This window comes from Dicentrarchus labrax, unplaced genomic scaffold, assembly GCF_905237075.1.
Source record: "Dicentrarchus labrax unplaced genomic scaffold, dlabrax2021, whole genome shotgun sequence".
In the NCBI taxonomy this organism is placed as follows: domain Eukaryota; kingdom Metazoa; phylum Chordata; class Actinopteri; family Moronidae; genus Dicentrarchus; species Dicentrarchus labrax.
This window is the reverse complement of record NW_026136723.1, coordinates 22421702-22447112: the sequence shown is the minus strand read 5'-3', so window position 1 is coordinate 22447112 and position 25411 is coordinate 22421702. Positions and strand designations below refer to the sequence as shown.

The 25411-nt window shown below is 41.3% G+C and overlaps 1 protein-coding gene across 7 annotated transcripts in view; it reads right to left on the bottom strand.

Moving 5' to 3' along the window:
* Positions 1-232: 232 nt before the first annotated feature.
* The window catches only part of LOC127357652 (MAP7 domain-containing protein 1), a 44410-nt gene continuing 19231 nt past the window's right edge, over positions 233-25411 (bottom strand). Inside the window, exons 3-18 of one of the 7 annotated variants that reach the window (XM_051389984.1) lie at positions 22640-22708; positions 22050-22070; positions 19306-19469; positions 18292-18400; positions 17285-17389; positions 12101-12220; positions 10648-10799; positions 9259-9401; positions 8352-8593; positions 6353-6701; positions 5859-6039; positions 2695-2799; positions 2516-2566; positions 2366-2420; positions 2014-2286; positions 233-857 (exon numbers count right to left, since the gene is read on the bottom strand). In XM_051389984.1, the coding sequence (XP_051245944.1) occupies positions 847-857; positions 2014-2286; positions 2366-2420; positions 2516-2566; positions 2695-2799; positions 5859-6039; positions 6353-6701; positions 8352-8593; positions 9259-9401; positions 10648-10799; positions 12101-12220; positions 17285-17389; positions 18292-18400; positions 19306-19469; positions 22050-22070; positions 22640-22708 (2150 nt within the window). In that variant the 3' untranslated portion in view covers positions 233-846. The remainder of the gene's footprint in view (positions 858-2013; positions 2287-2365; positions 2421-2515; positions 2567-2694; positions 2800-5858; positions 6040-6352; positions 6702-8351; positions 8594-9258; positions 9402-10647; positions 10800-12100; positions 12221-17284; positions 17390-18291; positions 18401-19305; positions 19470-22049; positions 22071-22639; positions 22709-25411) is intronic. The other 6 variants (XM_051389985.1, XM_051389988.1, XM_051389989.1 and 3 more) reach the window with 6 other exon arrangements.

Genomic DNA, 25411 nt, shown 5'->3' with positions numbered 1-25411 from the left:
CCCACTGATTTGTTGTGGAGTAAAAGTATAAAGTATAAGTAAAACAATGTAGTGCTTTATAACACCTATACAGTATGATAATATACAGTAAGTGTGCAGCTTTATGACAAAATCTGAAAGGGTTAAATACACCATTTGGACAAAATATCAGAATTTTCCAGATCTCTGTAGCTGCAGTTTATTTCTAATGTCTCCACGTGAACGGATGCAGACAAACAGTCACAGAGCCGAGTCCCTTTCATAAAGCTTTATTTCACAGATCCCCTGTAACAGGAGGCCGAGGCAGCCAGGCTCATAATACATTTACATACACTGTCTGTGGCCAGTCCTTACAATGCTCCCCATGTTAAATAACTCAATAATTCAAGACAAAAACAACAAACACACACACACTGTTCAACTTAAGATAACAATAACAATATCGTAACGACGGTAATAATAACAACCATTGTCAAATATTATGTATTTCCAGGGTCTTATACTGTATTTTCTAAAATTTGTTACAATGTCAGTCATCTTTAAGGTGCACCATAAAATCTGTATGTGACATTTCAATAAAACTTGACAAATGCTGCACCATAACACGCGGTGAAGATAGAGAATACTTGTTGTTGCGTTTTTTCTTTTTTTTTTGTATATTTCAGATGAGGTTTAATTTAATTTTTTTCCCGTCAGGCAGAGTTTCGCTCCTCCTCGTCTTTGTCCTCTGTGGCAGATACTGTAGATGTGAGTTCAGCGCAGTTCATTGTTTGTTTGGCACACTATTCTTATAAGCCGCTGTGGTGTGGCATGAATCTCATAGCTCAAGCTGAGACATAAGGCGCGTCTCCATGGATGTGTGGGGACTCACAGGACCTCTGCAGGGAGAGAAAAACAACAAGGGGAGAGTTTTCTTTGGTAACTTATATTTGTTAGATGTGGAATAAAACATATCTGCTCAAACATTAAGATTTGCTGCTTTTCTTTGTCACATTTGCTATTAAACTGAATATCTTTTGATTTTAAACTTTATGATGTAACTTTGAGCTCTGGGAAATTATGATGCACATTTTCACAAGTTTTTATTGACAACAAAGTTTATACATATCGATATTGACAATAAGGTTAGTAAGTTAAAGCTCTAAATTGAGACAGTAACTTATGACTACAATACATCTAAGATTGCTAATAGCTATTTTTGTCTTAATTAATTTGTTTAATATTTGTCATTAATTTCTGTCTTTTTTCATGGTAACTGCGTCACAGCACGTAGATATATGCACATCTGTGTTCGTGGGAATCTACATATATCCTGTTTCTGTTTACATTAATGAGCTTACACTGGGTTTCTTTGCATTCTTTAACATCTTTCCTATAAAACACTCATTAAATTACCATTATTACTATTATTATTGTTTTTTATTATTGGGATTGGGAGGATTTCCTCCTTCTGTGTGCAGTCAGGAAAAAAACTTTTGTTTACACGTGATAAAGAAAAATAAAAATGATAAAACTATGAAATACATAAAAAATGTCTCGCTATCTGGGGACAAAGGTTTATTTAATTTCTTATTGTCCAACTTCTACATCCATTGAAATTTATATTTCAGTTCACAGGGACATAGATTTTTAATAGATTTAATTTTTGTTGATTGTGGCGGCGCCCTGTGGACAAAAGCGGTAGTTTTCCTACCGCCTCGTTTCATTGATTTCAAGGCTTTAAGAATAACTACATAAAAATGGCCAATCTTCTCGCTGATGGTCTTGTGTGCTCATGTAGGTCATATAGAGGCATCAGAATTAAACTGAGACTGTTTCATAACCAGTTAAAACTCCTTGTAGTAGGTTTAAGATTGGAAGTGGGGTTCATGAGATGGACCACAAGATTCACTGATTCCAGAGAAATGTAAACATTTATGTCAAAAACAGTCCAAGTTTGAAATCTGGACCCCCCTTCACTGACCATAAAGTAAACCTAACACACTGTTTACTGCTCTGTATTATCACATCTTATCTGGTGTCTCTCTACCGTACCTGCGACATGCTGAGGCTTCATAGGGCCTGTCTTCATCAGGAACGGCTCTCCACCTTCGAACGCCAGGATCGGCTCGCTCACCAGCCCGCTCTGAGTCTGCGCCGGGTTGCCGCCGTTGTTCAGCTGGATTATCTCCTCGAAGTCAGCCGCCTCTCCGTTGGCTGAGACGCCGTTCTGGTGAGCGGCAGGCTGCACGCCGTTCACAACAGGAGCAGACACGCTTTGTGACGGGCTGAGAACTGCTGCGGCGGGACTCTGCAGGTTTCCAGCTGCTGGGGACAGATAATAAATAAATAATTTTTCAGGCTGCATATGTGACACAAACCAACAAAGCGTTGATGTGACACTTACCCTTACTGAGCTCGGTGTCCTTGCCGTTGACCTGTGGAGAAGCTTTGACGTCCTTCTGCAATTATAAAGAACAAAAAGACTTTTGTTATTTCAAAACAGACAAGAGGAAGTTTAGTTTCTTCAAGCCTGTTTAAAAGGAATCACACGAACCTTATCTCCTGCATCACTTTTCCGAGTCCTCTTCATGATCTCCTCAAGGCGCTGTGCAGATCAGACAGAGAGATCAGTAAGTTAGCTGCTGATGTTTTTTTTAGCGGAGGAAGTACTCATGAACTCGAGTGTGACCTGAGTGACTTTTTGAACTCTGCTGAGGTTGTTTTTCTCCTCACCTTCTTCCTCTCCAGCCGCTCCTTCTCCTCTTTCTGGAAGTGCTTCTCCCTCTCTTGGCGCTGACGCTCGGCCTCCTCGCGGGCTTTGGCTTCAGCCTCCTCCCTCTGAACAGAAAGAAAATATATCATGAAGCTTTGATTTTAGGTAAAAGAAAAGTCCAAACAACCCTCATTCTGATGTGCAGCTACAAAGAGAGAGGAAGCAGCAGGATGTCAGTTATTTTCAACTGAAGTTCAACTTTATGAAAATGTTCTGTCACATTTCAGAAATCCTTGGGTAGATTCCCACGGAGAATAAATACAAAGCAATTGACAATTATCCAGTTATAACTGAATGTGTAAATTACATCCTCAGTGCAAACAAGGGTGCAAATGTACCGCCTACTTCTACAGCTTCAGTTTGATATTCTCGCTGCTAAAAAGTGTCCTTTAGATGAGAGACTCTCTAAATTATACACGTATTTATTCTTTTAATTATTTAATCTTGTTTCATGAGCAGCAGTGTGTTGGACTGTCTTCTGCCCCAAGTTTTGTCTTTCAGGTCGAATAAAGGCTGCACTAAACCTCTGAGTGGTGGATTGGGCATCCTGAGAGGAAGCCTGCAGACAAAACTCAGGACTAAAAAAAACAAATGTTACATTTTAAACTTGTATTTTGATTTACAGGTCTCAATGTGTAATTTTGTCACTGTAATAAAAAAAGATGCTACAGGAACTTGTATGAAATTGTATTTCAGTGTTAAAGTTTCTGTATGCTTGATTCATTTAATTAAACTTACACTTCCTGAACTTCTTTTTGAGGTGAAAGATATTAAATAAATAGTCGATTAAATATAATGTTTGGATTTAGATCATGAATACAGACATTTAGGCTTTAATTATAATTCTTTTGTTAGACTTACAGATGTTTCACAGACCAATTTCGTTACAGGATGTTGGCTAGCGTCAGGAGTTTACCCTGAATTCCCTGAATACAACATATTGATGTGTATATATATGCTGTGTGGCCATATGTGCACTGTATTTGTTTTTCTTCTTGTGAGAGATGATCATGTGCAGTGTATTGTGAAAACAGAGCTCCCTCCAGGGGCAATAAAGTGTGTAAAGAAATAGAATAAATAGCATTCACATCAGGTTTTTTTGACTGGTTGAAGAGCTCCACCCTTCTTTTATGGGTTGGGAAAATTCTCATACTTCTTAAGTTAAATAAACTATTAAAACCCCCTCTTGGATTAGCTGGAAAATGTATCATCACAAAGATGAAAACCGTTTTTTATGAGCTCATGAAAAGTTGACTTTTTAGAGATACGTGGTTCTTACATATGATGATCTTACAGAATATGATGCATTGCTGTTGATTAAATTATCCAGCAGTATATAAAGTAGTTAAAATTAACTCAACGTTACAAAACAACGCTACAACATACAACAGTAATATTAATCCATAAATGTCACATATAATAGCAAAACACTGCTTTTACTTTTGATACTTTGAGTACATTTTGCTGTTTTACTTATATACTTCTACTTAAGTAAGATTTTGAATGCAGAACTTTTACTGGTTTACTAGTTTTCACAGTGTGGTATTAGGATTTGAGTTCTTCTTCATCGTGTGTGAATGGAGAACAACTCTCGGCCACCAGGGGGCAGCACGTGCTCAGTCTGCTCCATAGCCTTCAGGCCAGGGTTGATATTATGAGAGTAACTCCATTACATGCTTCAGTGAGTATTTAGACTCAGCACCAACCAAACAGATGTGTTGAAATCAGCAATAAAAACAGGAATTATGATGTTGTAACGTTAACCAGCTGTTTTTAAAATCACTTCTGTATCCACAGTCAGCTGACGTTAACTTTATATTCCACGGACACAAATCTTAAACAGTTCACACACATTTTTCAGACTGTTTTGAATGAACACTTGAACTAAATTGAGCTCTAAAATACATGAGGCCACTCTAGTCTCGAGTGAGTGCGCTGTCAGGGTGGAACAATGGTCCGATTGAGGGGGAAAAGGGGAGTCCGGGCATAGCTGATAGCTTCAGGCATGGCGTACACTGATGCTGCTTATCCGACTATCGGCCCACTGCAGAGCCAAGAGTACGAGACGGAGGCAACACAGGCCTGTCACCATCACAATGGCTCCCTCATCACCATTATGGAGGTCACCAGCTGGCATCTGCCCGGGCAGACAAGGGGCCTCTGACTAACCGGGCTCAAGCATGACACACATCGTCCGTGGCAGCGGCACATATTCTCTTCCTTTAATCTGCCCAGATGCCAGACAGTCAGGGGGTGAGGGAGTCAGTCAGATGTTTGGGCTCAAGTACAGTAGCCCTCCTCCATCCCCTCCAACCCCTCCAACCCTCCAACCCCCCGACAGCTCAGGCATCCTCGTATTCATTAATCTGCCCAGATGGTAAATGGGCTTACTGCATGCAGGGATAACAGGGATTCATGTTGGTTAATGGAAAATTAGAGGGTTTTCAGTGTGTACGGTATTTACAGTTCACAAGATATTTTGGTAGCGGAGTGAGTTTAATGCGGGGGGTTGAGGGTTTGATTCCCTTTAGCTATCTGCAGTGTGTTCATGGAGTCAAAGTGTAGCAGGTTTTTGAGTTTAACACTGGTCCAAATGACATATAATAGGTTTTGTTTACAGTATTATGAAGTAAAATAAATCACAATAAAAGCCTTTAAACTCAAAACATTTGCGTATTATTACCCTTTTGAGTCCCACTCCACTCAAAAATGTTTTTCTGTCTTGTTCATACAGTTGGATGTTTGATCTTCACTGTGCAGAATGATGTATGTGCAGAGTTTGACACTAGAAGGATGTTTTTCACATTCATCTGCTGAAAGTGAGAAGTTTCTCTGAGCTCACTGAAAATAAGATTTTAAGGGGCATCGCACACAAATTAGGTTGCAGTATGTTTGTATTTGCTACATACATTATTGTTATTTAAAATAGATAATCAGGCAGTTTTAAGTGAGCATAGATTTTACTGTATAGTGTGTATACATCAAGTCCTTCAAATAAACCGTCATACACTGGTTTCCCTGCCTCTTGGACTCGTGAGTACACTGGTTTAATTCACTCAAGTTGGATTCAGTTAAATAGAACAAGAGTGAGAACTAAGACTGTTCCCGGTTCCTGGTCACCGACCTGTTTCTGCAGCCTCTCATTCTCCTCCTGCTCGGCTTTGGCTCTCTCCTGCACCTCCTTCTCCTCCTGAACTCGCTGGGCTTCGTCCCTCAGACGCTGCTGCTCAGCCATGAACTGAGCCTCCTTCTCCCTGCGCTTCCTCTCCTCTGCCTCCCGGGCCATCGCCTCCTCCCGGAGGATCCTGAAGAGACGCGTACGTGTTACATACAGGAGAGGCAGGGAGCATTACTAAAATGTCTTTAAAAATGATTGGGACAATATAACTTTACAATGTGATGCAATACAATGCAAGTTTAAAAGGTGTTTTTTTATTGCAGGACTGTTGTATTGGATTTCATCATATTATAAGGTGTTTCTGATATTTTGTCAACATGGTATTTTTTTTATGTTCTGTCTCTTGGCAGTAAAGATAAAATGTAATTTTGTACACACTGTCTGTAAACTTTAGATGACATAATATGATGGATAACGAGGTGTTTTGTTGACGGACTGACTTGTTCTTGTGCTCCTGCTCCAGACGCTCCTGCTCCTCTCTCTCCCGCTGCTCTCTGGCTTGTCTGCGTTTCTCTGCCAGGACGCGAGCAGCCTCCTCCGGGTTGTTGGTGCCGGCTGATGGCCTGCTGGTCGGTGCAGCCGGGGTGGAGGCAGCAGCGGCGGCGGAGGCGGCGGCCGGTGTAGCAGAAGGAGTGGGATTACTGGTGGAGGCTGCAGCAGGAGAAGCAGCTGAGGCAACCGGCTCTTTGTTTGGCACAGTTGGAGAGGCTGCTGATACATCTGGTGGAGTGAGGGAAGGAGGTGTGATCGGTGCTGAGGATACCACGATGGCAGGAACATTACTGGAGTCTATCAGAGAGGAAAAGAGAGGAGAGGAGATGCTTACGTTTCTAAAAGCCAAAGGATGGAAGCAACAAAGTCAAAATACTTCATACTAGAGTATTTACTTGCATTTATACACAAATTTCTTCTCCTTATATTTCCTAAACAGGCTAATTTCTTTAGTTTTAATGCATTTGAGGGGAATTATTGATTTTCTTTTTTCTTTTGTTTTTCATTTTTTGCATCATTGCACGCGTCCCCAACATCAAATCACTGATGACACAAAAAACGTTAAGTAAAAGACCTTATAAAGACAAAACGGACAACAGAGGGAGACTCGACCCTTCATTTTTTAAGTTTTAGTTGCACAGAAACAGTCAGTAGAAATGTCCTTCAGAGAAACAAAGAGAGTAAATTTTACTTTTTTCCACAAGTATCTGGACTTCTACTTCTACCTCTGCTAAAAACACAGTAATATGGAAGCAAACGCCTGGTTTACCAAGAACATGCCTATTAAAAATATCTTAAGAATAAGATGAGGACAAAATCACCACAGACTGCCAGATGACACATTGTTTAAATATTTATTACGTAGCTCTGACTCAACATTGAATTCTCATTTTAACAGTTTCCAGTTAAGTGTCCACTGTGTGAAGCTGATTTATCCAGAGCAGACATAAAGGGCCTCTATTTTCATGAATTCAGCGGCGCAGCACAGATTGCAGTCTGGGGTGTGCCAAATGTACTTTGGGTAATTTCGTGGCCAGGCTTGAGGGGCGCACCTGTGGCACACTTGGATCCAGGTTGGACCAGAAAAAGAATATATTATCATATATTATAGGTAGGCTGTGACAAACATGGCCAATGAAGAATCATATCATATATGGATACGAAGCTCAAATATTCCACTAAGAGCAGAGTAGTTTTTTAAAGAATTCCCTTTTTATCCTACAGCCATCATGTTTTCTATACTCAATACTTTACCTGGCATCACAATGATCCATCTGCCGTTAAAAAAAACACAGTGCCGTAAATAAAATAAGTGGAACTAGTTTTTGGCATGTTATATTTTTTCATTTCGGTTTATATTCTGTTAGATTTTACATGATTGCTCACAATGAGGGAACAAAGTAGTCGCCTTCTAATCTTCATATTGTGACTGTAATGTAAAATTGATTTGAAAAATCACTTTTGTTTCTGGCAACGACACTATAAAATATAACCCAGACAGAGATCATTGCTCTGTCACTCGTCTACCTGGGCTGTAATTAAAAAACGCAGAGCTCCAGGCAACACTTTGGTCATTAGAGAGAAGGTGATGGGATCAGCTGTTCTCCAACGTTTATCCTGTGTTTTGGACGGCGACACCGGGGGGGGGGGACTGGTAGGAACGGACAGTGCTGAGGGACTTATTATCGGAGAGGGAAGCTTTAATTGATCTAAACATGCAGTGAAATTTGTGGCAGAAACTGTGTGAGATAATTAATAAAAAAGTTGTTGTTTCTGTTATTACCTGTTAGTTATTACCTATCTGGTGCTGGTTGCCCAACATAATTAAGACCTGAAGGTGTGAAACACCCACCCACTGCTGTAATCATGTGTGTTCAACACAAATGTCGGCCAAAACCTCTAGGTCACCTTGAAGCTGTATCGTCTCCATGGTAACCACACACTCACTCTTTTTCTCCTCTGGAGTGTCGGGCTGCTGGGATTCGTGGCCTGTTTCCACGGCGACCGCAGTGACCGTCTGGGGCTGTACCCTGGCGGGCGTCTGGGCTCGTTTGGGTCGAGTCTTGGTGCCAGGAGGAGGTGTCTTCTTGCCCGCGGGGGTCTTGGAGGCCACCGCGGGCACCAACGGGGACAAGGGCCGACTTTTGGGGGCGGCGGGTGATGGAGGTCTGTTTTTGGGCTTCGGGGTGCTGATGTGAAGAAGAGAGAGAGATGGCAGTGGAGGTGAAACACGAGCGGGGGAAAGAGTCAAAGAGAGGGGAGAGTTTGCTGGCGGCACAGGAGATGAGATTACATAGCAGTGCAGGAAAAGGTAATGAGGTTCCCAGTGCACTACATAAAGCCCATAACTAGGTCATGTGGAAGATATGAGTGACTCGATCTGAAACTCCACATTCAGTCGCCATGATTCTTTGGCTGTAGAGGACGGGGGGGGTGTAATATGAGAGGTGAGGATGGAGCCATCTCTTTTTTTCTCCCCCTGTGCATCAGTCGGGAAAACTCCACTCTGTCTGAGAGAGCTCCGCACTCTGCTGTTGGCAGACTGGCGCTCAGCCACTGACTGAATGGCGTCCAGCAGAGTCTCTTTTAGTAGTTAGATTACAGCACCTTGGACCATCTGTCAGACATTAACCTGCTCCAAGGTTAAAGCAGGAGGACACATGAGCTCCCTCTCTCTCTCTCCCTCTCTCTCTCCCTCTCTCTCTCTCTCTCTCTCTCTCTCTCTCTCAGCCTCTCTCCTACATCAGCTAATATAGGAATAATTTAACATTATTTAGCAAGTTAAAAACACAGATTACAGGACATATGTGCCGACAGAGGTGGTGGAAGGTTTGTCTGTGTTTCCAGACGATACCTGATCTCTGGCCTGGATCTCTGGGTCGTGGTGGTGGGTGATGTCGTCTGTCTCTTCTTCTGCACTTTCTCTTTTGTGATAGCGTTCTTCTCTTTTTCATTCTCCCTCTCCTTGTCTTTCTTCTCTTTCTTCTTTTTGTCCACCTTGAAGAAAGACGTGATGAAAATAAGCAGTTATGACCACAGGCTGAGGCTGGATAAAGCTTTTATGTTAAATGTCAGCTGGAAACGTTATAGAGGCTCCTCCATGACAGTTTATCTCCTTTGAGTATGATATTTAATCACTAACATGTGAAATTATTGTTATTTAGGTCTGCATTTATTGATTTCTTCGTCCACTAAAAACAACAGTGACATACTACTGTCTCAGGTTGTGTGTTCATTTACAGCATTATTATTAATTTGGAGTCTTGTTTCAAGACAGACTAATTTAAGGCCAATATTCCCTCTTCTTTTACTCTGTTTCCACCAACTCCTGAGTGAAATATCTGTCTCTCTAGCTGCTAAATGCTCCGTTATGTTCACCAGCTAGTCGCTAACTGTGTCTGTCTGCTGTTTGGTGCTGAGCAGGTTGTGTACAGCAGGTTTTTTAAAGTTTTGTCACTGTAAACGATGCTTATGATGGATAACCAAAACAGAAATCTAAAAGAGGCTCAGTACAGCAAAACATTTAATCCATTGTTCATTTTAAAGTAAATAAGTACATGTTCAAATTTTACATTCCCATTTAAAAAGGCTTGATGGGTCAGGAAAGATCCAAAGATGATGGATAACCTCACAAAAGATAAACGGAAAGACATTCTAAGTAGGAATTTTCCGTTGCAGTTCGTAGACACACCATTCAAAGTTGGCCCCACCTCCCCGGCTCAACTGAGAGCGGTGGTGGTGGTAGAAAGTGAATGAAGAGAGGGAGCGACTTTACAGACAACAAAGCAGGGAATCTTTTTCTGACAGTTTCTGCACAATCCTGCAGAAGGTGCCCATTGCTGGATTTTGCTGTGTGTAGCTCAGCATCACCCTCAGTCAAACAGACACACAAACTGCAGCTCGCTATACGTCTATATCTGCATCTCCACACTTTATTTTAGCACTGTGCCACCGCTGGAGAGCAGAGGAGAGATTCGAGGCAGCGATGAAACCTCACTACGTCCCGAACACAGCAAAACCAGGCAGATACAGAGACCGCCACACACTTCCTGTGTCATTTGAGGGTTATTGAGAGGGATTATTATTATAGTCTATATTTTGTTTTCTGCTTAGTATGCCTTTAAAAATGATGGGTCTTGTGCTTCCAAAACAGTTAATCTTGGTCAGTACATTAAAAAATCCACATCAAAAACAGAGCATATATTTACAATAGGTTTGTGCACTCTGTATGTGTGCGTCCTACCGGTGTGGAGTTTCGTCGGCGCTGGCGCTGGGTGATGTCCGGCGTGCTGGCGGAGGAGACCCTCCAGCGCTCGGCGGCGTTCTGGTGCGGGTGGTGATGGGAGCAGGCGTTCAGCGGGCTGGCAGAGGCTGAACGGGAGCAGTGGTGAGAGTCTAAGTAACACATAAACATGCAGAGAGCGGCAGCAGGGCCGAGGTCAGGGCCCCGACACACACACACACATACACCATGCCGAGTGTAAATAACAAGCCTCAGTGAGGCAACACGCTGAACACAACATGCTACCAGACAATGATTCAAATATCTGACAGATAAGGTAATAATAACTGAGGAGGAGGTGACTCATTTTACTGTTCTTTAATAGAATATTATTGATTTCATCTTTTTATAGTTATCCATTAGTGCATTTTATAGCTTTTTTTTATAACAGGAACAGAGCAATTTCCCCTCAGGAGTATTTTGCTAATTGATAAAAAATAGAAAAAAGCAAAATATTTGCTTTCAAATGTGAGTTTTTTTCCTGGTTTTTCTCAGTTTTATATAATTGTTACATATCTTTGTGTTACGGACCATTTAACGATGTTATCTTGGGTTTTCAGAGGCTTTTAACTGATTAACCCAACAAATAATAGAACAAATTAACTGATATTGAAGACAGTCGTTAGTTGCAGCAAAATATCACCTCGGGGATATATAAAAAAATATGTGCATCTATACACAGAGAGAAAGAGTGACTGAAACACATTATTTATGAAGCAAAATGCCAAATATTTGCTGCTTCCAGCTTGTCAAATGTAAAGTTTTATAACATTGTAAATGAAATATCTTTGGGTTTGGGACTGTTTGGGTTCTGAGAAGCTTTAAACTGATTGATCAAACATATAATACAATAAATTAACTGATATTGAAAAATGTACTTGTTATTTGTAGCCTTATCTTCAATCTAAATATCACCATAGGGTTTTATATGAAAATATAGATGGATACATAGAGAGAAAGAGTAAGAGAGTTTAATTTTTGGATTGTTGGTTGAACATACTAGCAATATGAAGATGGGCTCTGGGATACTGGGCTGTGTATTTCTCACGACTAAAATAATTATTGTTGAGAAATCTCACCACAAGGTCTATTTCCATTTGTGTGGGGCATTTACAGCAAAATCTACAATTTCTACAAATAACTGGATAAACTCTGCTGGATGATGAAGGCACTACTGTACATGGACCTCGTGGTGAGATCGTTTTCTCAACTGTTGTTTCCAAGATCAAGAATGAAAACAATTGTTAGTTGCAGTTCTTTCAATCAAACCAAATGTCACCAAAGAGTAAAAACATGAAGATGGTGACCTCCGTCCGTCCGTCCGTCCGTCCGTCCCTGCACACTGCTGACCAGTGCAGGGAAGGGGACTGTAGGTACATTGAGTAGAAAGATCTAGATGCTATCTCACACTCACAAGAGTCGCTGTTGTTGAGGAGGGTGGCGGCGCTGCGACTGCGGGCCAAGAAGGACAGCGTCGGCGTCATGAGCCGCTCCACGATCCGGCTCTCCCACGGGCTCAGACGCAGGCTGCGGGCTGACACAAGAGGGCGCCGTCAGTGTCGGGTTATTGTCACAGGCTCACTTGCTACAAAAAAAACACCCCTCACATCTCTCCTGCATACACCAACACTGTCGCACAGGTGCACACACATACTGCAGGAGGTGTACCATTCCTCAATGATGACGCTGCAGCACACACGCACACACACACACACACACACACACACACACACACACACACACACACACACACACACACACCTACACACACACACTCACACACTGAACACAATCTGCCTCTGTCTGATGCAGAGTGGAGTTTTACACTACATTCATGTGCTGCTGGAAACTTAATAAAAACTAAATGTTATCAGGTCGGGATGCACGATAATTATTGGGGCAGATGAATTATCGGCAAATAATGGAAACCTACTTAATTATTATTAATTATCAGGATAAATAAACTATAATAATCATGTATTTGGAATTCTTATGCAAAACGATTGATAAGCTTTATGTTCTATGAAAGCCAAATTATGTTTGTTTGTTTTTTTAATGAACTTTACTCGAACAAATAAATAAATAAATGAACATTTGAAGGATCAGAACGGTTGTTTGTTTGTTTTTGTTGTGTTAACAGTTAGAGCCTATCCATCGTTGATCACTACATCTAAGCCTTTCTTACCTTCAGGTGTGAACTTCTTCTTAAAATACAAAAATGCGATATTATCAATTATCCTATCGGCTGAAAAAGAATCCATAACATGCGACCCTATTACCAGCAGGCAATAATGGTAGTAAGTTAACCAGATAAACCCTCATAACTTCTTAAACTTCTGTATCTGTTAGGTTTTATGTATTTTAAAAGGCCCAACTAGGGACAGACGTTGCAAATTAGCTCAGGTTATGAATGCTGTGGTGTGTGGCATTTGTTTATGCTGCATATGAGTTCTTACTGCATGTCATACCCCCTCTCTCTCCAAATAAAGGCCAAAAAAAGCCCCAAATAATATAATAAGAGATCAACAGTTAACTTGGCGAGTGCAAGAAATACATAAACAATACCCAGGTTGTCATAAATCCAAGTTTTCCTTTAAGATAACAGTTTTTTTTATAGCTTCACCAGTGAGATTACTGCTGAAACTAGGGCGTGTTTGTAAACTCCAGTCTGCCGATCGGACACTCTCAGACTCAAAAGATACATAAAAGTCATACGTGATGAATGACTGAACTGTGGCCTACATGTTACACACCAGTACCAGACATTAGATAACAACACACAGAGGAGCAAACCCAAGTTAATGTTCATTACTTACCTGCTCACAAAACACACCACGCAAGAAGCCAGTGTGGCTGTGTTTACTCGTCCCCAAACCCCCCCCACAATGCAGTGCAAAGGCCTGGCATGACATTAGTGCTGTTTGTTCTATAAGCAACACACTCACACTGACTGTAACACCAGTCTGGTATCATACAGTGTGTGTCTCACTGTTATTGAGACGTCATGTGATAGAAATCCAGCACATATGACGTCCAACAACAGCCAAATATAATCAAATGCATTGTAATGACGGGTGGAAAACACACACACACACACACACACACACACAGACACACACACATACATACATATACGCACACACACTCTCATGAGTAAAGCAAACTTAATGTCAGACAATAAAGTTGCTTTTAGTCAGAGGATTCAAATCAGTCTGATAATATTTGTTAGAAGCTACAGATGTCTCTGTATGAATTTTATAAAGCGCAAGACTAGAAAAAACCCTCAGGACGGAACCGAAGGAGAAAGAGACTTTGATGAATGACGGAGTCTCTGAGCATCGTATCGAGGAGACTTAAACTTCAACAGTAACTGAAATAAAGACACACAACGTTTGAAGCGTTTGTCATTCAAATAATTTAAACTTAAGACCTGCAGAAAGTGGCAGGAAGTAATACATTCACTCAGTATATTTTGAGTTTTGAGGTACTTTGCTCTCGTATTTCTACATTTAATGCAACTTCATACTTTCACAGTTCAATATTTAGTTTTTTTACTGTACTACAATTATTTAAAAGCTATATTTACTAGTTGAGTTAAGGTTTTACACACAAACATATTGTATGTTTCTGAAATATGGTCAGTTTTTAGGGATGAAAGTACAGAATATAAAGCAGTTAAAACTACTTCTTACATGCTAATAATAATAATAAAAATATACAATAATATAACACTGAAAGCAGTAATTTAGCTGCAGAAGTATTTTTATTTTTGCATATTGAGATAATACTAATGCACATTTACTTAAGTAGGATTTTGAATGCAGGACTTTTTGTGTTCCACTCTCAAAAACAAACTAGGTAACATACATGTTAATTAGTAAACTATAGAGGTGGAGGCCCATGTTTTTACCAGCCAGTCTGCTGGCTGGCTGCAAGTTCAAGTTTACTGTACGGACACAAGAGTGGCATCGATCTTCTCATCCAACTCTTAGAAAGAAAGCTGAACTCTTCCTTGAAGTAAAAGATCTGAATTCTAGTAACCTGACATTGTGTTTGAGCCTCTTTTTAAGTTCTTTTGCTGTTCTGACCTCCTTTCTGCTCCACGGTAAAACACAACAGAGAACACGCGAGTGCACAGGAGACACGAACATACAGATGGACACAGAATGTACCATCTCAACATGAGAGCTAATGAAATACGACAGCGAGCTTCCTGCCTCTCGCAACAAAAACGTCCACTGACAACATGATGTGCATAGATGTTTTTTTGTTGTTGTTTTTTTTTAGTGACAGGTCGTCCATGTGTACTGCCTCTTCTCCTCTCACTGCTCTACTGTACTGGTATCACTCTGCCGACGTACGCAAAAGGTATGTACGACACCTACAAACACATACCACACATACACATGATAATAGTGCAATCACAACAGTGCGCGAGTCTTTATAACATAAAAACACTCCTTGTATCATAAACAGGCCTTTTTTTTCCCTTATGTAACAGCACAGGCAGTCACCTCTGCTGCACGCTGGCCGGATCATTTTTAACAACACGTTTTATGCCTAACTGATAACTCGAACTACCTCCTGTTGCTAGGCAACAGTCGTTTCCCCTCCCCCTCCTCCCCTCCTCCTCCGCATCCTTCTTCTTCTTTCTCCAATGCGGCAAGAGGAGGCTGAGCTGCTGCCTGGTTGATCGACTGCTGTCCTAGAGGTAGATTGAGGCCTGGATCTATAAATGTCACCAGGCCAACATCACTACCCCCGTTAACCACCCCAACCACCACACTATTACTGGTACACTGTGCAGAGCATCTCCCAAGGCCAGAAACACCAGCTCTGATAACGACTCTGGCGCTGCAGAGTGTTTCCCCCCGCAGTATCGGGGCATCTGTTTTAGCGTTATGATAAAAGGCACGAATGTCTGAGTCTCTATTGTGGCGACGAGGGAGCCGAGAGGCGAACTGCTGATTGCACTGTGGGTGATACGATCTACGATGGCACATGTTATGAGGCGTGACGAATCTGAGATGAAGACAAGTGCTGCGTATGTACATGTGGCAACTCAGGAGTCGGATGAAATGAGTTTGATATGACAAGTTAATTTAAATATGTATCTTTAAATGGCAGCTTGTTTTATGCCATCATGACAAAAACACATTTGCTCAGTTTCTTGTTATAATTTGAAAATCCTTGTTATAACAAGATATTTTGGATGTTATTTTGACATATTTTCCTTGTTTTTACGACGCTGCAAGACACCTTTCTTGCTATAACAGCGTCTCACTTTATCGTTTTATATCACAGAACAATATATGGATGTTTTTAGCAGCACGGCTCTGTGGACAGCAATGTAGGTCTTTTGATCCAGACTGAAAAACAAATATTTGAATGGATTATTTAGGATAAATGAGGATCCCCTAACGACAGTAGAGACCCCCCCGACTCTTCCTGTGGCGGCATCATTATTTAAAAATGTTTAATTTGTCAAACAGTTACAACTAGTTTATAAATTGAAGTTTATGAAATGATGATGCCCCTAGAGGAAGGTAGGTTTTTATTTCTGTTACAAACTTACTTGGTCTGGTCTGACCAGCAGCTTATGGTGGCTAATGTTGGACTAACCTAGCACGTAGCATTAAAGTACAGGAAAGGATAAAGTTGAATGAGGGTTGCTCAACTGTTATTGGAGCACAGAGCCAAAAGGGGCGGGACTTACAAAGGCTTGACCAGTCACAGTGATTTGTGTTCAGTCTTCACCACCAACTGACAACGTTATGATGAGAAAAGTTTCTTGTTTTAATCATTATGTTGCTTTTGTGTCGTTACAGGGATGTTTAGGATATAACAAGATAAAGTAATGTGTTGTTATAACATGAAATAATTTATAATTTATGTAGTAATAACAAGAAAACATGTCACAGCAACATTAAAAATATCTTGAAATAATGTAAAAAAGGATTGTGTTACAACGAGAAACTGGGCACATTTATTTTGCCTACGTTGCTATAAATAACTTAATCTCTATGGAAACAGGCTGTAAACTGTATTTTATACATAAAATAAAACATACAACCAAAATATAACACAATGCATGTGCACTTAGTTGCTCTACTTTCATTTGCAACAGTCACACTATAAAATCCACCACCAATACCACCATCACACCAAACCACCAACAGTAAAGTGGAGGGGGACAACCAATAAAGAAGGTGTTGTGACAAGATGTGAACTGAAACACACCAAATTATATATATTTATCACAAAACATGGGCTCAGTGATGTCGATGTGAAAAGGGAAGGCTGATCAAAAATGCAGAGGAGACTCAAATCAATGACAACCACCAACTGAAATCAAAAAACCACGATGCATACGAGACCGAGAGCGTGATAAGAGGAGGGAGTAGGTGGTAAATGACCAGTCACCAAGCACAGGCAGGCAGGCAGGCCACCAACGACGACAGTTATAATAATAAAAATAATAAAACCAAAAAACCAGATTAGGGTAAGGAAGGGGGGGAGGAGGTGGAAGGGGGATGAATAGGAAGGGAAAGGGAGGGAAGAGGAAGCCTGGTGGACATTGACGTCGGGTCGTCCTTACTTCTGTTGGGGGAGTTCCAGAGCGTGGCAGAGGACTTGGACAGCCTGTTGTTAATGACAGGGTCCACCTGTCTCGGCAAGTTGACCGTGGAGGCCGAGCATCTGCCTGCACCGGAGAGAACGCAACAGACAACAACTGTTCACAAGGCGGGCCGGGGTGCGGGCGGCACCCCCCCTCCAAAGCTGAGGACTCTTAAGAGAGACGGGGGGCTGCTGCCGACTCCCTCGGTCTGGATCTGGAGGAGAGCAGGGACTCACCGTTCTCTGAGGTCAAACTGGCTTCTCATTAACATTTAGGAGGAGATTAATATTTTGGGAAATGGGAAGGAAATTTGAGGAAAGTGTGGGAAGGGTGTGGTATATAGAAATCACATTTAAGAGTAACTACTTCTTTTTTTAGCTATTTTTTTTTAATGCTGCTGCAAGAAATTTGCATAAATTATCACACACACACACACACACACACCACGCTCTCGCGCACATTCAGGATCTTTCGCACTCAAGAGAAAAAAGAGAGAGAGAAACTTGTCTTGACCTCAGTGTCACGGGTCCAACAGAAGCAGCTCGTCACATGTTTGACACCCAAAACAGGACAGTCTGAAAAGGGAAATTAGCTCGCAGCTCTCTGAAAAAACACTGTTAACACTGCCGATCTAATGAAACGTGTTCACGGCAGCTACCTTTGCTCTTCTCTCTGCCTCTGTGATCACTTTTAAATGGCAAAAACTGATTCACAAAACCCAAATGTCTGCCTTAAATACAGAGACATTCACAAAGGAATTACAAAGGTTTAACATCATAAATTACTGAGGAGGTCATCTGCCTCTGGTGCCCCCACCCTTATGACAGCAAACCCTTCATAAGCTATTTCCTTGAATTGCATCAGTTGGACCAGTGAGTCACAGTCTTGTGCAGTGTTGTGTTCGACTGTGAGGATGTGATACATTACTGGCATTGTGATTGGGCTTTTATGAGTGTCCGTGGGGTTGTGGTTCATTTGAGACTCACTTTCTCTGCGGGAGGTCTGGTTGAGTCCGCCCGCCCAGGACCACCTCTGTTGGCGGATCTCGGCCCACGTCTTCTTCGTCGACCTCTTGATAGCTGCTTCGTATCGCTCCTGGAACGACCACATGGTCAAAGCTGAGTCAGTCTGTGCACGTATTCACTCTCGTAACAGTTTGAAAGGAGTAGTTGAGCGTTTTGGGAAATGTGCTATTTTGCTGTCTTGCGTGGAGAAGTGTAAATGTGCATCATCTAACTCTTGGCAAGAAAGCAAATACGCATATACTTCCCAAAAAGTTGAATTATTCCTTTAATTAGTGAGCTTAAAGGACCTGTGTAGTAACTCCCTCGCTTCACCCTCCACTTCCAAGTGCAAAGGAGAAACTACGGAGACCTTGAAACACGCCACCCTTCATGCAACGCCGCTAACAGCCGGCTGGCTGTAAAAATACGAGCTGTCTCATTGAACTCTCGACAAGAAAGCAAATACCATCCTTCAGCAATGACTCAAATGTTAACGTTCTGCAGTTAGAAGGGAAAATAACTGTTAAGCAGAAGTGCTCACAACTTGACAATGAGTCACATTTTAAAAGGTCGGAAGCCAAAAAAGTAGAGAAGCACTGCTGTGATCAATAACTGTTAACTCAAATTACAGCCAATAAAAAAAGCTGCACTTGTGACCGCTGGAAAACTGGCTGTGTGCCGACACTTGGCTTCACGACTGATAGTCAAGATGGCACCAAATCTCTGTTACACAGGCAATTTTCCAATGGTCAGAAACTGCTCTAAGCATTAAGCTTGCACAAACACTGGCATAGTGTTGATTTTTCCACCCTGTCACTAAATATGTTGGAGAGCAGGAGCACAGTTCTGTGACTGGAAATGAAAGAAATCTGTCTGTGTTATTGAATATTGGCCCACGGAGAAGATATCGTCAATTACAGGCATATTAGCTTCATATTGGATGGTTTTAAGCTGCTACGTCCTCAGTTAAAGTTGGTTGTTTTTGTGTTTTCTCACCTTGTTCTTTTCTAGTTTCTGTCTCTGTTTCTCCTCCAGTAGAGCTCGGCGTTTCTCAGCCTTCAGCCTCTGCTCCTCCAGCTTCTTCCTGCGATCCTCCAGCTGGCTCTCCCTCAGACGTCGGGCCTTGTCCTCCTTCTCCAGCCACTGGGCCTTCTTCGCCGCTGCCGCCACAGAGAGAGAGGTTTTAAATTTATACCGAAAAGCGAGAAATAAAAATCTCTGTTATCAAGGGTTGAAGAGGAATAAAGCTAGGGTTGCCAAGTTTTTTTCTCACTTTTGTTTAGAAAGTCCAGCCTGTTTCTATATAAAATCCTAATAATAATAAACTTTTACTTTACTTTTTCTGATTTTTTTTTACCATGTTGATCATTTTAATTTGGGGGATTAACATTAGCACAAAACACAGAGCACAGCTGAGCTTGATAACAATATCATTAATTAGCAATAGCATAATCCATCCAATAGTTGTCGAGAGATTTCGCTCGTGGCAGCACTAGAGGAAAATGTAGGAGGAAGCCAAAGTCAACAGTCATCCTCTGGGAGCCTCTGTTGGTGCAAAATCTGGTGCCAATCCATCTTGCAGAGAAGTGGAGATTTTTCACTGGATAAAAGAAAGCTTTGATGCTAGAGGAGAGTCAAGAAATCACTAAAATCATAGGATTCGTCCTCTGGGGACCGTGAATATTTGCACCAAATTTCATGGCAATTAGAGCCCGACTGATAAAGGAGTTTTGAAACCAATATTGATTCTAGAGAGAAAAAATTCAGTGAAAATAGACCTTTTCTATGCAGATTTTAGACCTATTTTGCACCAATACGACTTTGCAAAGATACTCAGAAGGCTGCTATCGTAAACAAATAACTCTGTTAAAGAATATTTAAGTTAAATATTCTTCAATATTTATCGGCCAACCAATATATCGGTCAGGCTCTAATGGCAATCCATCCAATAACTGTCACCAAGAGTTGTTCTGATAGCATAAAAGTTATTAAAAGCCACAACAGAAAATACATAAAAGCCAATTTATGTGTAATGTAGTTATTCAACAATGATTTAAAGAAATTTTTGCTTTCGTACGTTATTCCAAACTCCAAATCCAACAGTGTTTTTAATCTGTCAAACTCTTGATTGGCCTCTTCCACCACGCAGATGGGAGACACTGAGTTCAATACGCTATAATCCTGATAACAGTAAATAAGCAGAAGTTTCCCGCTGTGTTTTACAGCAGCCTCCAGCAGATGCCAGGTTTTCTTTGCACATACGCTGCTGTGGCTCATTTCTTGGAGGAACAATTAAACAGCAATCAATCCTCTTAAATGAAACTGCATTACACTGGACGACAGCTGTGTCGCTCTCTCTCTCTCTTATACTTCACATTTAAATTTTTTCTCATCATTTACATAGAAGTCTGCTTACACAACATATTTTTAGCACTGGGAGACAATGAAAATGTCAGTATGGATGATGATGTGGGTGGGTTACATGCTGGATCCAACCAAAGTAATGGCATGATTCAACATTACCTCATAATGCTGTGAGTTAGACGGCATTAGAAATTTGCTTTGCTTTTTGTTGGATTTAGCTCTGCGAGGATGTAGCAGCGTTGTGAGGCAAAGACGTGTTTTGTGTTTAGTTCAGCATTCTGCAGCTCATCTTCACTAATGAGCCAAAGAGACACACTAGTCTGAGCCTCTTCGACAATGAGAAAGCGTTCTTCGTTCCTCCATAAATCCAATTCCTGAAAAAATCCAATTATGTCTGCATTCTGTGCAGCAGGATTGAAAAATATGTCAGTTTTGTGCGTTTCACATTCTCATTTTGCATTATTCAGCGTGCATCTGCTGTTACATAACAATAAAGTTAATCTTCTTCACAATATATTTCAAATATATCTGTTGTTTAAGGGATAAATGTACAGCAAACATCATGTTTTGTGACCTATATGCCATTCTTTGCATACTGTTTTGGATAAATTGCATGCTCCACATTAAGAAAGCCTTAACATTGTACCATGTAATTACAGACAGAAGCAGACTGCAGGAGACTAAACTTATCACAGAGCAACTGAAGCTGAGTAAACCTCAGATATTATGGATAAAAAGTCGGCAGAATCCTCCTTTAAGTGTGCTGCGGCTGCAGCATGACCACATTATTGATGCTAATGAAAGCAGTAATTAAATCTAATCTGTCTGAGAGGCCTGATATCAGTTCATGCTAATGACTGCTCATTTTTCACGCCCGTGGGACGTCTCTGCACGGAAACGTCCGATCAAGCTCTGCTCTGATTGGCTACTCACGCTTTGGCCTTCATCCACGGGGAGAAGCCCTGTGTTTGAACACTAGATATAGTCTTTCATGTCTTTGGGCTAGCACAGTATTTTCATAAGAGGAAAATGTTTCATTCTGGAGCCACAAAGTCAAACCATGATTATAGGTATGGGACATGCACGCTGGGTGGGAATGCAAGAAGAACATAAAATAAAATTACTTTAAACATAACAAGAGCGGGTAATCAAAAGTGAAACTGCTGAGGGGTTCACCAGGTTCAAAACTTTCCACCGAATGACGACAGAAAACCAAATGAACAACGTAATCGATTCATGGAGGGCTGAAGAAAGAGAGCGACTGTTCAGGCCGGAGCAGGCGGAAATGAAAGGGAATGGGATTCCCATCACAAGTTTGATTATTCCCGAAAGGCATGACCGCTGCGGACACTGAGGGTTTTAGTGAAGCCCCTTACCTTGCAGCTGAGTTTGCTGTTCTGAAAGCCATGCAAGGAGAAACAACATAAGACGTCAACAACCGTCAGAGCAGAGTGACAGAGGAAACAGGAAAGTTAATACTACATTTGAGAATTGAAGAGAAGATCTGCATGCAGAAAGTTAGTAACAACAAATTCATGCACCAGGAAAATCCAATTTAAAACAGAGTTAAAGGTCCAGTGTGTAGGATTTAATGGCAGCAGATTGCAACTAACTGGACACCACTAGCGTCTGTATTTGACGACCTGGGAATGAGAACGGCCTGTGAGGTGTGTTGGAGAAGCTAAGGTGGCTGTGAAACTCGCAAAAAACACAAAAGGTTTTTGGTTTATCCATTCTGGGCTACTATAGAAACATGGCGGTTCAACATGGAAGGCAACCTGCAGCGTCTGTAGATAAAACATTCTACTGTAACAAAAACACAATGATTCCTATATTCAGGTGATAATACACTCATAAAAACGTACCTATGAATATTATATTTCTGACAATAAATCCTCCTGAATGTTACACACTGGATCTTTAAGCCCAAAATATCTGAAGTCAATATTCTTTTATCATTTCTTACCGATATATCGAGCTCTTTCCTCTCTCCGCTCCTTGGCAAGTTTCTGCCGTTGCTCTGAACTCATCGAATCTGTAAAGAAAAATATAAATTCATCTTAAACCTGCCAATAACTGTTTGTTTTTTTGGCCACTAGGGGGCAGTGCAACAAGCTGCAAACACAACATTGACAAATTAGGACCTTTTAAGCAATGAAAACTTGTAAGCAACATCCAGCAGTTACGGAGCAACATTATGATACATTTGGAGTCGTGTTTCTGTCAACCTGATGAATAAAAGCCCATAAAAGCCCTTGTAGCTTCACTATCTGCCCCATCAGAGTGAAGTGTAGAGCTGAGGGTGATAATTCCCTCAGGGTTTGTCACTACCAGAGAACACTTTCACATTACATATGGTCATTTTTTTCCATTGCTGATATAAAAATATTGTTTAGAGCAGCTTTTAATTGTACTGTATGTATTTTCTACGAACTGAACTACTGCCCATAAAAAACATCAACTAACCATCAATAAACAATAAACAAATCAGTTTGTATTGATTGTTTTGATGAGGACCATGATCACATGGTGAATAAAATATAATTAAACCATACTTTGGCAGAAATCTTTCTCCATAATTCATTATGTTTACATTCTTATATTCAAATTAAATACAGTACGATACAATTGTCACTACAGAGGTTGCAGGTCCAGCCCTTTATGATGAATTATGAAATCAGGAGATTGTGAGTTTTCTTCACAGCGTGGAAGAGCTCACTCTCAGACAGCAGGTTCATGTATCTCGCAGGTCTAATTAACATGTTTTTGACCACACGTTGGAGCCGATCATATGAGACAGCTGTCGCCCTGCTTCTCACTGTTAGCAGAGACTCCAGTCTGCAGAGTAGTTCAAAAACCTCACTGCTAAACCTGAGATAATAACCAGATCTTTCAATCTTTCCACATGTGCATTCATTCTCTCCTGCTTTTTCTTTCTCTCTCTCTTTTTATTGACTCACTTAAATGGTGTTCAAACTTCGGTACCATTGAATTAACTTTAATCAATCCCGGGACGCCAGATCAGATCATCAAATAACCAACCCGCGCCCGTTGGGTATTAGAGATGAGGTAAGGAGCTCAGACATCCGGAAGGAGCTTGGAGCAGAACCTCGGCTCCATCACATCAAAGTGAGACAGTAGAGATGGTTCGAGCATCTGATTAGGATGCATTCTAGACGCCTCCCTCTGGAGGGTTTTCAGGAACAACTCCAACTGAGAGGAGACCCCAGGCAGACCCAGAACAGGCTGAAGGGGATTACATATCCCATCTGGCCTGGGAATGTTGTGGGATCCCTCAAGAGTAGCTGGAAGAGAATATCGTCTGGGATACCTTGCATAGCTTCCTGACACCAAGTACTAGACCCGACAGAAGCGCAAGAAAAGGATTATTTCAAAATGTATGCGTTATTCCTGAAATGAAGTCTCTGGTACTTTAATTAATCCTCAATCTTAACACAGCACAAAAACAACACTTAAAAACAGCACTGTGGATGATCAGGAGTAACAATACTTTAACGTGTCACAGATAAATGCATAAAATAGACACTTCCTAATACATAAAATCTTGAAACTAGTTTAATTCAGATCTGCAGGTTTTATTCATCGATTCAGTTTCAAGGTCAATGCAGCTCCATCTCTCCCTCAACACTGCCGATGTTAAACTCTCTTGTAGCTCAACCGTGAATGTACACAAGCTTTTCTTAACCGCTCTTATCTGCAGTGGTAATGAGCTTGAATGCCTAAAAAGACGCGACGGGGTAACACAAGGATTTGTGTTGCTCTTTCCGCCTTAAAACTGTCTGTGAGAAGCCACGACTGAGCACACCGTTGAAAAACCAGGACCCCTGGGGTGCTCGCTGAGCCCTTCTTCTCCGTGCTATGTAATATGTATGCCACACATTGTCAACCAATCACAGAGGGCCCTGCAGCACTTCAGCCCCGTCTCCATGGCAACCTGAATCCACCACCCTACCCTCCTCCTCCTCCTCTTCCTCCTCCCCACCTTTCAGAGAGTTTCCTACACGGCCGTACACTTCAGTTTGGCTGATATGCAAACACTAAGGAGTGAAAATAAATCTCATCGTCCTGGAGGTCTCGCCCCACTGAGACGTCACTTAATGCATCAGCCTCTCCCCGCCTCCACCTGCCCCCCGATCAGTCTTCCTCCCCACTATACATCCTGTCTCCCCATAGCAAATGACAATTTGGCTTTCAGCCACTACCATCTGTCCAGTGGGACCGACACAATACGCATAGAAACTTCCATTAGGACAGAAAGTACGTAAAAAATCATGTCTTTGAGAACAGAAATGAAAACATGGAGGATAAAAAATAAGCCGCCTTAATTAACACTCCTTGTCCTTTCATACTTTTAAAGAGCTTTGTTCAGGCGATGCAGTGGTTTATGGGAGCAACTGAACGAGTTACATGGAGCAGGTTTTGATCAGAAAACAAATGAACCCGCAGTCTGACACATGGCCAGCAGCAGTGAGAAAAATACTGACTCCACGTTTTACACTTCATCGGCTATTAAACAGCTAAAACTGAGGAAAACCAGGTGGAGAATTTACCAGATTGGTAACAGAAATAAAGGGAAAACTGCAGCATTTTCTTCTGTTTAAAAAATCTGTAGCTATTGTTTATTATTAATATTATAACACCACATTATAACAACGATGACCTTGCATTGTGTCTAGTATCGACAGGCCTTCAAATGAGCGCTGGTATCTCCACACTG